A 13,853-nucleotide genomic window follows, 5' to 3' on the forward strand; every position below is an offset into this window, starting at 1 on the left:
CTGGCCTCTCTCCAGTAGTGTCCTGTCTCTCCTGAACTGGGGAGCCCAGAGCTGGATACAGGACTCCAGAGGTGGCCTCAGTGGGGCAGAGTAGAGGGGGAGGAGAACCTCCCTCAGCCTGATGGTCACACTCTTCTTCATGCAGCCCAGGAGACTATTGGCCTTCCTGGACACAAAGAGCACACTGCTGGCTGATGGTTGTCCCCCAGCACTCCCAGGTCCTTCTCTGAGGAGCTGCTTCCCAGCAGGACACCCCTCCCCTGTCCTGGAGCAGGGGGTTATACCTCCCCAGGTGCAGGACCCAACACTTGCCCTTCTTGAACTTCATGAGGTTCCTCCCCGCCCAACTCTCCAGCCTGCCCAGGTCTCACCGAGGGGCAGCTCAGCCTCCTGGGGTACCAGCCACTCCTCCCAGTTCTGCACCACCATAGCAACATCATTAGCTTAATTAGGAGTAGGCTCTGGGTAATGTGCTCAGCAGACAAAGCTCAGCACTAAAACAAATGTCAGCTGTGCCTCACATAGGGCAGTGTCAAGAGGCAGAGGCAGGCAAAGAGCAAAGCTGGGTGTGTTTTTCTACAAGTGGCACCAGGCAGCCTCCCCAGGGGCTTCCCACAGCAGGGCTGGAGTCCAGACATAGGGAAGGAGGGTTGCATCCATCTGACAGGGGATGCCTGGCTCTGTACAGTGGGCTGGAGGGTAATGAACAGCTTCCCATGACCCCACTGGGTGAGTCCCCATGTCTCCCACGTAACCAAGAGTCCTCTTCTCCTGTAGCCTGTGATGAGCAGTTGGCCAAGGAACCTGTGAGCTTTGTTGCTTCCCCCATCTGTCCTTTTAAAGCAGCAGCTTGGGGCTTCCCTTGCTGCTCAGTCCCCAAGACGATTATTGCTGCTTTTTTTGGTGGGACTGAGAAATCTCTCTAATGCTTTTGCTGACTACAGCCAGCCAATGGGTTTGGTTCTCACCTAACTAGGTGATCTTTAAGGTCCCTTCCAACCCAAACCATTCTATAACCCTATGGTTCTCTGAAGCCCCATGAGTGCCAGCGTGGTGTGAGAAGGTGCAGGATGGGGGAAGGAGGACCTGCAGCCCCAGCACCCTCCTTCCCTCTTCCCATTTCCAGAACTGGATTTCTGACACATGCTGAGCAGCTTTAAATTCTGCTGCTCCACTGTGGGCTGGATGTTTCCTCAAGAGCATCCACCAAGAGGTGTCAGGAGAAGGTGGAAGCAAATAATCCTCTGACACGATAGCAGTGGTGCTCCCAGAGCCAGGGGTCCTGAGCTGAGTACAGATGAGGTCTGGCTGCACAACAGCAGGTTTCAGGTGCTTCACACAGCAAGAACAACCAAATAATCCTGCTCTGGGAAATTATCATCCCTGGGTATTTAACAAGTGCTTATAAAACATCTACTTTTATAAAAAAAAACAGACCACAAATTTTAAAACCCCCTTGTCATTTGCTATTACTTTTCATTTTCAGAAATAAAAAGAGAGTATGCTTAAGAGTACTTGAGCAGTGTATTACCTTGAGCTGCTCTCTGAAGAAGCAAAGCCTCCAGGAGAGTAGGTTTTATTTGGTTTATGAGGGTTCATATGAGCATGTGTTAATTCCCATCTCCCAGTGGGGAGAATCTGCTGCTACTGAAGTGCAAAGGTGAAAAACAGAAGCCATGAGAAGGCCTTCAGCTCAGACCCCCTGCCCCTGTGGTGGGATGATGACCCCTCCTTGCTGGCAACAGGCAGGTGTCCACTGTTGTCTCAGGACTGAGCAGATCTGGGGACATCAGACAGTTCTGTATCTCCAGAGGGTAAGGGCAAAGCTCCTACAAGACCCGTGCATGGATAAGGTGAGAGGAATAATCTAAATATTGATATACACACATATATAAAGGAAATCTTGTAAGAGAAATAACTTCCCCAAGCCCATTCCCCTCAGCAGAACAAGCCTCTCCCCAGCCCCAGCCCTTGCCTGTGCCATGTCCCACCTTCCCAGCACTGTGAGCCACCTCCTCATGTTTTATTGCCCCCTCAGAAATTCTGCACTGATTTGTCCTCCAGTTTGGGTGACAATGACAATCACCCTCCTTTTGCTGCCATCACAAGCCCCCATCTCAGCACCTGCACAAGTTGTCTGCAGGGGAGCTGCCTGAGCTGGAAATCTTCACTCCAGGTCCCCATTCCTGCGGGCGTGGAGCAGCTGCAGCTTCACTTGGTGGTTAATCATTGCCAGAGCTCTGCAGAGCCCAGAAATCATTCATCCAATGGAGCCACCACCTCCTCCCACAGCCCAGTGCCCTCTCTCCATCACTTCTCTCTCCTCCACGAGCCCTGCCTTGGCAATCTTCCCTGGGGCTCATTTAAAGGGACCACTGAAGTCCCTGAATTGTCTTTTTCATAGAACTATTAAATTGGGCATCACCTATAATGTAATCCCTGTAGTTTATCTCCAGCTCTCCTCTCCTGTAGCCACCTTGGGGGTCCCACCACATGGGAGCAGGAGCTGCTCAGCATCACCTCACTGAATTCCACACATAAAATGAAATTTGAATGCACCAAGACTTAATTTTTTTTTTTTTTTTTAGAAGAGTTGGGATAGAGAAACTCTTTTGTACAAGAAGTACTTACTGCACACACAAGGGTTTATTTGTGCAAGAAAAAAGGCAGAGGTGTCCACCCAGGAGCATGAGCCCAGAACCCCCCAAACCCAGGTCACATTCAGGCCCCAGAGGAAATGCTGCTTTCAAAGCTGACAGGTGAGTGCTGGTGTGTAGCAGGTGTTTTCAGGCTGATTTCCAAGGATGAGGGGCTGTGGCTGTACCACTTGTCTGACTGTAAACCACTAACTTCTAAACCCACAGGCTGGCTGTAGCCCAGCTCTGCTGCAGCCAGTAAAAGCATCAGAGATACTTCCCACTTCCATCCAAAAAACCAACAATAAAAGTCTCAGGGACCCAGCAGCCCCAAACTGCTGCTTGTTGCCCACTTTAGAAGGACAGGCAGGGAGGAAGCAGCAAAGCTCACAGTTCCCTGGCCAGCTGCTGGTCACAGGGTACAAGAGGGGACAAGGACTCTTGGTCACCTGGGAGAGCCAAGGAGGCCACAGAGGACATGGAGGATGGTTATTGCCAGGTATAAAATGCATGAGAGGCTGGAGGTGGAAGGAGGAGAGGTACATGGTAGAGGTACATAATTTACACCATGTGCTACAGGAGCACATAAAGATTTTATTGGGACACAACAACCAAAAACCAGGGCAGATAATTATTGCTGAGTACAACCTAGCAGTTGATGATCATCCAAGTGACTTCATCCATTTCTTCTCTAATCTTTAAGGGCCCCTTTCTTTCAACACTGTGCCAGAAAAGGGAGAAACCAGCATCATTAAACAGCACCCACCTCGACCACCCCAGGTAAGACAAGGCTGAAAAGCTCCCTGCTGACCCTATTGACATGGCCCTTCTTGGGGACATGGGCACATGACAGCACCATGGCAGGGGAAGAGTTATCCCACAGCAATGCAACTAGAAGCTTCTATCTCTAGATGATCATCCCTAGATGAGCTTTGCCAGCAGCCCCAGTCTGACACTTGGGGCAGGGCAGGTATGCTTCAGAGGGGTTGGACTAGGTGACCTTCCAAAGGTTCTCTCCAACCCCAAACATCCTATGATTCTAAGCTTGCTGCAGAGGGGTTATTTCTGGTTCATTAGCACAAGGGTGAGGACTTCATCTCCTAAGAAGGGTCAAAGAGAGGCCAATACAGCAAGGCTCTGCCTTTGCCCTCCTGCCCAACTCCACGAGTCCATCCCTCACTGGCCAGCCCTTGTGTGCTGTGGAGACACCCAACAAGGACATGAGTCCAGTGCTGCCCATGAGGCCACCTCTCCTGTTGCTTGCTTTTGTGGTTCCCGAGTACCACAGCCAAGCCTTGGTGCTCCCACAGGGCTAACATGGCCAGGACCAGAGCCCTCTGCAGAAGGGATCCAACTTGCACCACGTGGGGCTGGATTTGGCTCTTCAGGCCAAGTCTGGCCTCAGGGTGTGGCATCAGCTTTGGGCAGAGGCAGGTAAAGCAGCAGGACGTGCTCTGCAGCAAGGGCCCCTGAAAGTGCAGAACAATTATTAGAGGCTGCAAGAACTGCCACGTGTGCTACAGAGACCTTCACCTCCTCCCTCAACAGCGTGGTGGCCACACGCACACTTGTATCCACATAGACACCAAAACGACCCCAAAACAAACATGGAATCCTAGAATCCCAGACTGGTTTGGGTTGGAAGGGATCTTTCAAGTCCATGCAGTCCAACCCCCTGCCCTGAGCAGGGACATCTGCAGCTAGAGCAGGTTGCTCAGAGCCCCGGCCAACCTCACCTGGGATGGTTCCAGGGATGGGGCAGCGACCACCTCTCTGGGCAGCCTGGGCCAGGGGCTCACCACCCTCAGCATAAAGTATTTCTCTCTAGTCTAAATCTCCCTCTTTTAACTTAAAACCATCCCCCCTTGTCCCCCCTTATAGGCTCCTTTTAAGCCCTGGCAGCCCCCAACTGGAGCCTTCTCCTCTGTGGCTGCCCCAGCCCAACTCTCTCCTGCTGGGCTCCCAGCAGAGGGGTTCCCCCCTCGGGGCATTGCTGGGGCTCCTCTGGCCCCGCTCCAGCAGGTCCCTGGCTCTGCTGTGCTGAGGACTCCACTCCAGGTGAGATGTTCTCTCCTCCTTGTTCTCCTTCCAAGCCCTGAAACCCGTGACTCTGCCTGGCCTGGAAATCAGGTCTTTTTCCTCCACAAAAGTTACCACAACATAACTAAAGCTTCAGAAGTGTCTCCACATCCACACAACCTACTGCAGAGGAAGGAAGGGAATGTGGCAGGTGATTTAAAGCCCCCACCCATAGAATCTGCTTCTTCTGCTCCACCTGCATTTTCACTGCTTCTCCACACCTTCCAAACCAGCAGCAATGCTTTCCAGCTTCCCACCTCTTACCTGCTCACCACTGAGAATGCAAAACTACCGGTGTTTGTCTGATATTAGAGGTCTCCTGTCCTTCTTACATGCCAACAGAGGGTCCAGGGTGGACATCAGAGACACCAGGTTCAGGTCTTCTGCTTGCCCCATCTCCCTCACTTTGCTCCTCGCACCTTTTTCTTTCAGGGAAAGCTTCTGCTTGAGGCTTTCGGCTGCTTTTCTTCTCTGCTGCTTGGCTCATGTCTGCAGGCTCCAAAACTGGCAGCAAACATGGCTCAGAGGAATAAAATCAGGCAGGGAAAGGGACAACTTGAGCAGACCCTCCAAGCACAGATGCAGCAGAGTGTTCTGCTGAGAGAAGCACTCCGCCACTGGAAAGAACCCACCCCCATTCTCCCATTTAAACAGGACTTTCAATTAGCAATTAAGGCTCAATGTTCTACCTGCTGCTGAGACCCCTCTAAGAGCCCTGCTCCACCTGGCATGTCAACAGACCCTTCAGGTGGCTGGAGAGAGTCCTCTGTGGTTCGTGCTTGAGGATGAATAGAGGCAACCACACTCCTTGGCTGTTTAACCCATGAAAGAGTATTTCCTCCACTGGTTATGAACCTTTCTGCAGTGCTCCAGTGAGTGCTGGGTCAGTCCAGCACTGGGTGCAGCTTGGAGCAGCCCTGGGCCTGCCTTGGGTTACACCAGCACCAAGATGCCCCTCAGCTACCTGCACTGGTCATCTTCCTCCCCAGGCACCTACATAACCCCTTGCAGCTGAAATCCTTGGGTGAAATTCTCCCCTCCCTGTGCTGCTCTGAGAGCTTCCTGTTCCTCTCTGAGAGCATCTCCCAAACTCTGGTGACAAACCCTTTGCACATGACCCATCCCATAAAGCCCACTGAGGCAGGGCTGCTACGCTCAAGGTTCCTTGTTGTGGTTAGTCTTGTTCCCAGAATCCCAGACTGGTAGGGCTTAGAATGGACCTCTGGAGATCATCTTGTCCACCCCTCCTGCTAAAACAGGTCACCCAGGATCACATCCAGGTGGGTTTGGGATCTCTCCAGAGCAGGAGACTCCACAGCCTCTCTGGGCAGCTGCTTCAGGCTCGAGCACCCTCACACCAAAGAATTTTCTCCTTATATTTAAAAGGAATTTCCTTCCAGTCTGTGCCCACTGCCCCTTGTCCTGTTGCTGGACACCGCTGACAAGGGTCTGGCCCCATCCTCTTGCCCCCTGCCCTTTAGGTATTGATCACCACTGATCAGGTCCCCTCTCAGTCTTCTCCAGACAAAACAGACCCAGGTCTCTCAGCCTTTCTACATAAGATGCTCCAGCCCCCTCCATCATCTTTGTATCCTCCACTGGACTCTCTCTGGTAGTCCCCTGAAGATTTTTTTTTAGTATAATAAAGGACAGAAGAGCCACCAGACAGAGCCTGTCAAACCCCTGCACTCTGGGCTGTGGCTCCTGCCAAGCTGGTGGCTTCAGAGAGCACAGGCAGCCACCATCAACTGATGTGCCCCTGGATTGGGTGGGGGAACGAGGCAGCAGCACCTGGAGTGAGCCCAGCTACACCCTGTGCATTGTCACACACAGTCACAGCCTCATTAAAAACCTCCCACCAGCATCTAATTTCCAGCCATTGATTGCCTCCATCCCTGGAAGTGTTCAAGGCCAGGTTGGAAGGGGCTTTGAGTAACCTGCTCTAGTTGCAGATGTCCCTGCTCAGGGCAGGGGGGTTGGACTGGATGAGCTTGAAAGGTCCCTTCCAACCCAAACCAGTCTGATTCTGTGATCTTCTTTCCCTTACAGCTGTATTTAGGTGGTATTAAAACCCTGACACAAGTCATTACTAGAGTGACACTGCTAATCCTGCCCCATCCTTCTGCCTTTGCTGGTGGGCTGGGGAAACAGCCCCAGGAAAAGCCCTTTTCCCAGGGGAGTACTTCCAAGGACAGCAGAGCTGGGTGACGTGGCCTTTTCAAGGACTTTTAGAGGATTTCAGTCAGAATCCCACGAGGTTCACAGAGATGACAGAAAGGAGTCAATTTTCCAGCCTGCAACACAACTTTGGCCCAAAACCTGAAATTTGGCTTCCCTTCCAGGCTGAGGAAGATGAGCAGATAGACCCAGGAGTTTATTTGCCTTCAGCCACCCCACACTGGCAGCCTTGGTGGCATCTGGGAGTAATGCACAGCCCGGGCTGCAGTTTGTGGTGTCACATGCTGCCATCTAGTGCCATTTTATTAAGCTTTCTATTCAGTTTTGTGAGGTTTTGTGATGCTAAAAACATGTGAACTTGGCATTCAGGGTGATGGGGAATTCCTCCTTTACATGCTGCTGCTGACCTTTTTATCTCCTGTGTTCTTGCACTGAATTACAGGCTGCTCAGGCTTTGACAGCAGTTCTGTGCAAACAGTCACAGACATGTCACCATTTATCTGACACTGGTTTGTATTCAAAGAGTTAATGATGTCCCACATGGAATGTAAGTCAGGTCTTACTGATGAGCCCCATGATGATGCTCCCCATAATTTATATGAAAGCTGCACTGAGAATGATAGAATCATAGAATATTAGAATGATTTGGGTTGGAAGGGACCTTCAAAGGCCAACTACTGCAACCTCCTGGCAGTGAGCAGGGATGTCTTCAACAAGAGCATCCTGTTCAGAGCCCTGGCCAACCTCACCTGGGATGGTTCCAGGGATGGGGCAGCGACCACCTCTCTGGGCAGCCTGGGCCAGGGGCTCACCACCCTCATCAAAAATTTCTTTCTTATGTTTATTCTGAATCTACCCTCAGCCCCCATCCTAGAAGGAGACACTGGCAATATGAAGCCATGAAATGACCCAGGGTTGTCTAGTACTTTGGTATGAGTTAAGGAGGCAACTTAGCTCCTTTAGGTAAAAACCCACGCTCAGAGCACTCTGTAGAGTCTCTGCCCACTCCCATAGCCACCAGGAAAGACACTTTGCACCATGCACTGTTCTGCAGGGAATGGTCTTAGACCAACATAAAAGAGACTGGTTGGAGAGATGGACCAGTGCTCTGGGTCTCAGTTAACTGGGATCTGCCCTGGGATAACTTGCTAGGAGACTTTATATCAAATTATGATACCTCTCCATGCTTCAGCTTAGACATGAAACATCTGAGCTGAGGTTTGTCTTCACTCTGGTCTTGGCTGGAGCCTTGGCCACTGCTGAGGCTCAAAAAGAAATATCTACAGGCTGAAACTCATCTCAAACTGGGCTTTTGCTGCTTTGGCTACAATGCGGGAGATTGCCCCAGCTTTGTCCACTCCTGAAGAACCAAAGGAGATGTTCATCTTGCTGAGAATTTGTTAGAGCTGCTAATCTCCTTCCTGTACCCCAAGCAGCTGGGCCAGCATTGGAGCTGGAAAAGTCTCAGGGTAGTTTCACACCAGGTTTTCTGATTGTGTGGAACAAGCAATGCTAAATATGATAAATATTGTACTTGTAGAGGCTTGAACCTGCCAGCCCAAGCTGCAATCTGCACACAATCACCCCTGCAAAGCCCTGGTGTCAGCAAGACGTGGCTGTAACCCCAAAACCAAAGGTAAGGTGGTGGGTTGAGCTCCATCCATGGATCCCTGCTGGCAGCAAGCTCCCTTCCCTCGCAGCCTGGGCACCTCACAGAGCAGAAGTTGGTGTTCTACACCAGCTGTGCTCCTCTCCCGTGGCACAGAAGCACACAGACATTGCTTTAATGAAGATTTTTTCCCCATTGTGCCCCAGAGCTGTGAGTTAAACTGGAAGTGCACGGAGAGCCTGTGATAAAGGGCTAGCAAGTTGGCTGCGTGGGGCAAACCTGGCTGATGAGCACCCAGGGGCTGGGATTGTGAGCTGGGGGCTGTTCCTTCCCCTTTCAGAAGGTGCAGGTGTATTTCTTTGTGTGTTTAAACCCCTCGTAGGCTCTGGAGAAGAGGGGGCAAAGCCTGAGACACCTCCCTCACAGGCGGCAGCACTTGCACAAGCTGCAGATGCTGGACTTGACCTGCAGGCGCCAAGAGGTAACGCTGAGATGGATCTGGGGTTAGGATGGGGCTTCCCCTCCTGGACAGGGGTCTGCCCACCCCTGGGGTCTCTGCCATGGACCAGGAGGCTGAAAGCCTGTTGTTGGGAAGGTCAAATGAAGCTTTCCCAGTGGCTCAGGCAGAGCAGAGGTGAGGAGCGTCCCCAGCGATCAATAATTATGATTTTTCCAGTGCTTTGCCCTCATTTGGCCGTGGCTCAGGGAGAAACCAAAAATCTCCATCTGGGTAACGCTGTGTCATGTACCCAGTTTGGTAAATACCTTTTCCCCTGGTTAAACTACTCGACTGAGTAATTCTTCTCAGTGCCAACCCCCTAATGACAGGCCACGTTGAGCTGTTGAGACGCGTTTGCTCCTCTGCTGCTTGTGTTGACGACTCGTTTGCAAACCCAGGCAGAGCTGAAGAGAAATCTCCACAGGGAGGCAAAAATCAATAAACAAAAAAACAAGGAATCCAGCCCAAAGAAAGTCCTTGACACTCTCCAGAGAGGCAACAGAGCTGAAAGCCACGACCTTGTTCCTGCAAATCGGCATTTTCATGGAGACTATCATGGTAAGTAGAACAATTTTCCAAGGAGATGTAAAATTCTCCAGCCTCTGAAATGTCATCAGAGAATTTTCCCTGTGGAAGCTGATTCTGCTGCTCCATCCCCTGCAGTGACATGGTGCAAGTTCAAAAGACCTGGGGGGAGACTGGGAGATATGCTGTTTCTTGAGGGGAAGAAGGCTGGGAGATGTGTTTGCAAGGCAAAGTGTTGGGATGCTCAGAACATGGTGCAGGTCTCTGGGCTCTTTCTCAGATGCCAGCAGACCTGAATAGATGTGAATGAAGAGCTATGGAATAGCCACAGGGGCTTAAAAGCAAAGTCCTCAGGGACCTTACTGTCCCCAGCAAAGACGAATTTGAAGACAATCTCAGCCACCACTTCCTACTGACACCCCTGAGTCACGAGCCTTGGTATGCTTTGTTTGCATGAGACAACCTTCAGCACAGGCTGGAAACCTGTCACTGAAGGTAAAAAAATGCTTAAACTGGTGGCAGACTTGTCTGCCAGTGAACTTTCATCAGGGGAAAGGTGAACAGACCTGGCTGCTCCTATTCCCTCGTCTTTCTTCACCTCAGCTCTCTTCTGCTCAGGGATAAATCCATACTGGCTCTTGCCACACTCCAGAATTTCACCAGGTATAATCCTGAGTATATTTTACCCAAGCATGAGGTCTGGTCTTCCAGGGATCTCTCAGGACCTTCTTTACATGCCTCCAGCTACCCATAGCCATCTCCAGACAAATCCCTTGGGACTGGGCATGCAACTCCACAAAATCACAATTTCATTTTTGTTTTGTTTTTCTCCCCAAGGAAACACAAGGGGTGGAGGACTCTCCAGGCAGCAGGGTGGAGCTGAGCTCTCTCCAAGCAGGAAGGGGAAGGTTGACTTGTGGTTCTGCAGGGAGCCGCAGACGAGGGATCTGTTCTGGGACACCTCCAGCACGGGCTCTGAGGAGTGGGAAAGGGAAGAGAAGATTCAGCGCAAACCTACGCTTGTGAGAACCAAGACAGAGAGAGTTTCTCTCTTTGATGACTTCTTTGACAGGGATATCTAGTGGGATGGCTTCGGGTGAGATGGACGTGCTGAAGAAACACCCCCAGCTCTGGTGGGGCTGAAACCCCTCTAGATGGATGGACTGAGGGTGAAGGCACCATGTTCAGAGTGAGCAGCCTTTCTGGGAGGAGGGGCTGGTGGAAAGTCCAGCTGGAGGTGAGGAGATCACTGGTGTGGAGTGAATAATGACTCGCTGCAGTGTGTGGCTGCATCAGAATACCTGGGGAAAAAACACCTTGGACTGTGCAGCGATGGAGTGGGGGTGACAGGAGGAGGCTGGCAAAATGAAAAGAAGGAGAAGCTGGAAAATATTCTGGGTTAACCCCAGATATTTCGTTCCAGCTGCAATGAAATGGTTTGCTTGCCTTTGGGTTACTCAACATTTCTGTTTAATGTGTTTTTAAACTTATATGCTTTTCTAAATCACACACACAAAAAAAAAAAAAAAAAAAAAAAAAAAAAAAAAAAAAAAACAAACCAGTTCAAAATGCAAGGTAAAAGGATTAATTTAGGAAGCTTTAAAAAGAAACATTCTGGCATTTATAAAACTCATGTTTGGACTTTTTTTTTCTTAGGATTTCCTCTCCTCCCTGCCCCAGACACAGAATTACATCTACTTTCAGTACTAACCTGCAGTTTTATGGAAAATCCTCCAAAAAAGCTGGCTTGGGTTCACCTGCCTTCTCTGTCCAGGGTTCAATGTAGTGGAAAGGTGGAAAATGAGGGATCTCCAGCACCTCCTGCAGACACGTACACTGGTGGTGCTGGGCAAGACTGCTGCATCCACTGGGAATTTGAACAAGCTGCCCTGTTGCAAGCTGACATTTCCAAGTATAATGAAAAAGATGGTGTATGAAAGGTGTCTGATCTATCAGAGATTCTTGCTGTTTCCATCTCTCTTAAACTATTTTTTCATAAAATTATCTGCCTTTCCTTATAAAATCGTTCATTATTTGGGAGGGAACTTCAGCCAGTTCTGGTTGTTTCTGTAGGTCTGTAAAGGCCACTGCAGTAAAGGTGCACCAGGTTTGTGGAACACAGTAAGTTCTCTATATAAAATTTTATATATAAAATATATAAACCCCCATATCTTATAGCTATTTTATTGTGACAAACTAGACACATGTTAGACGGGGCTCTGAGCAACCTGCTCTAGTGGGAGGTGTCCCTGCCCATGGCAGGAGAGTTGGAATTAGATGATCTTTAAGGTCCCTCCCAACCCAAACCATCCTATGGTTCCATGATTCTAGGTGGGGGACTGGTGCTACACAAGGGAGGGAGAGAGCCCACCACCAACCCTGGGAAAAAGACCTGCCTGATTCCAGCACCAGTTTTACCTCTGTTTGAATCTGCAGAGCTGATGAAGGACATGACCTCCTCCTTGTACCTCCTGTCTTCCTAGGTCTCTCTCCACTTGGTCTCTCTAAAACCTACCCAAGAAAACATCTTCAAATCAGCTCATTGGCACAGGGCAGGGACTGCAGGATTAACAGATATGATCAGCATCACAGCAGCTTTCATTTCCTTCAGCTGGAAACCTCATTTTCCAGGTCAGAACATCCCAAATAACTAGCTCTGGTGTCAGTTCTCAGCTATGCACGACAGTGCAGGGCTTGGGAAGCTTGGGACAGATGAGGCACGTCCTGCACCACTGTCTCCAACCCGTGCTACCTCCCACAAAGCTGTTTTGGATGTGTCTGTACTGCATCCTCAGCTTCCTGGCTTACGTAGCCAGAAAAAGAGCAGGAGGCACATTTTTACACATATTTAGAGGAATTAGGCACCCATGGCTGACTCAGTGTCAATGGTATTTGGCTCTTTGTCTCTCTCAAGATTTATTGAAAACCCCAGGCAGAGCAGAAGCCTGGGACAGCCAAAAATCACAGCCAAAGCCCCAAATCAAAGCTGGAGCCTCCAGCACAGCTGCCCAGCACTGAGCTTCTCTGTCCTGGTTTCACCTCTCTCTCTTTTTGCCATCCCTAAGTGTATAGCCCATTACAGGTTATCTACACACTCCATGGAGGAAACTGCTCCTTGGAGAAAAACCACATGCCTGGCGTGATTGCACTGAAAAGCCAAGAAATCCAACCCCAAACAGAGGAAGAAGAAGAGAAATTAGCTGAATGAGAAAGGAGAACTGCTTGTGGCTAATGAGCATTTGTCTGCAGTCTGCCTGTTTTAAAAACACCCCTGAGAAGTTTTCTGATCACCACGGTCATCGTGTGTGAGCTGGAAATACCAGAAGAGTTCGACGTTGAGGGTATGCTGAAAAGGTCAATGATTTAATGGGCTGGAACAATTAATCTGGCACTTGTCTATACACCTGTTCTCTTAATGATGTGACACATCTCCCTTCTGTGTTCCCATCTGTCAACAATTAAGCTAGAACTGGTGGAAATGCAATTTATCTCTGGTCGAGCTGATTAGTTTTCCAATAATCATGTTGCCAGCACTGGGGAAGTGCTGCCCACGGAGAAGTGGATGTGGACCAGTCGATCCGTCCCACAGGCTGTGCAGAGAACAGACTCTGAGCGTTAATTTATCAATTTGGGGTGTGCAGAATTTGCTCTTGTGGAAGGTATAACTCCAGCAAACCCTCTCGCTGCTGCTGGTGCTCAGAATTGTTTGTCTGTGCTGCTCTTGATTGTATTAATGCATCATGACCAGCAGAGAGGCAGATGGCAACTCAACCTCTTCTCATGTTTTCTAACATCCTTCCAGAGGCTAGAAATTCAAATGTTTTCTCTCTTACTCAAGGTGAAACTTAGACTTTTCTACAAATTACAAAAGATGGGGAAAAAAAACAACCCATAACTCATGTGGTGCAATGTAGCCAGGAAGCCTCCACAGAGCTGTTTTTCTCTGAGTAGCTCCTCATTCCAAACGCTCAATATTAGCTCATTCTTTGAAGGCTGAATCATTACAGGCAGCTATGGAGGAGATGCACCACAGAAACCGGGGTCTGTGTATTTGCAGAGCCCCTCACCTTGGCCCCGGGGGCACTGCTGCACCCTGGCTGCTGGGAAGGGGTGAGTTTTAAAGGATAAAGATGGGGAAACCCATGTGGGGTTTGATTTTGGGGTGTGGAGCAATGCGTAGCCAGAGGAGGAAGAGCCAAGAGGGAAAGGTTTCAGAGTGGGATTTGTCTGACCTAATTCTGGCCATCTCAGGGCTGTGAAGCTGATAGAAAAGAGTCATCTTTGCTTATAGCTGGGAGCACAAGAAGAGGAGTGAGGGGTATCTCCA

The 13,853-nt window shown here is 49.9% G+C and overlaps 1 protein-coding gene across 1 annotated transcript in view; it reads left to right on the forward strand.

Annotated features, from left to right (window-relative positions):
* Positions 1–10,608, forward strand: part of LOC103781727 (chromosome unknown open reading frame, human C14orf105) — an 11,335-nt gene extending 727 nt beyond the window's left edge. The window contains exons 2-6 of the mRNA XM_008949448.1: positions 3,340–3,416; positions 8,434–8,529; positions 8,885–8,983; positions 9,400–9,559; positions 10,364–10,608. Coding sequence (XP_008947696.1) covers positions 3,340–3,416; positions 8,434–8,529; positions 8,885–8,983; positions 9,400–9,559; positions 10,364–10,608 — 677 coding nt within the window. The remainder of the gene's footprint in view (positions 1–3,339; positions 3,417–8,433; positions 8,530–8,884; positions 8,984–9,399; positions 9,560–10,363) is intronic.
* Positions 10,609–13,853: the final 3,245 nt, after the last annotated feature.

The sequence above is a fragment of the Merops nubicus genome, unplaced genomic scaffold (genome assembly GCF_000691845.1).
Source record: "Merops nubicus isolate BGI_N331 unplaced genomic scaffold, ASM69184v1 scaffold11581, whole genome shotgun sequence".
In the NCBI taxonomy this organism is placed as follows: Eukaryota; Metazoa; Chordata; class Aves; order Coraciiformes; family Meropidae; genus Merops; species Merops nubicus.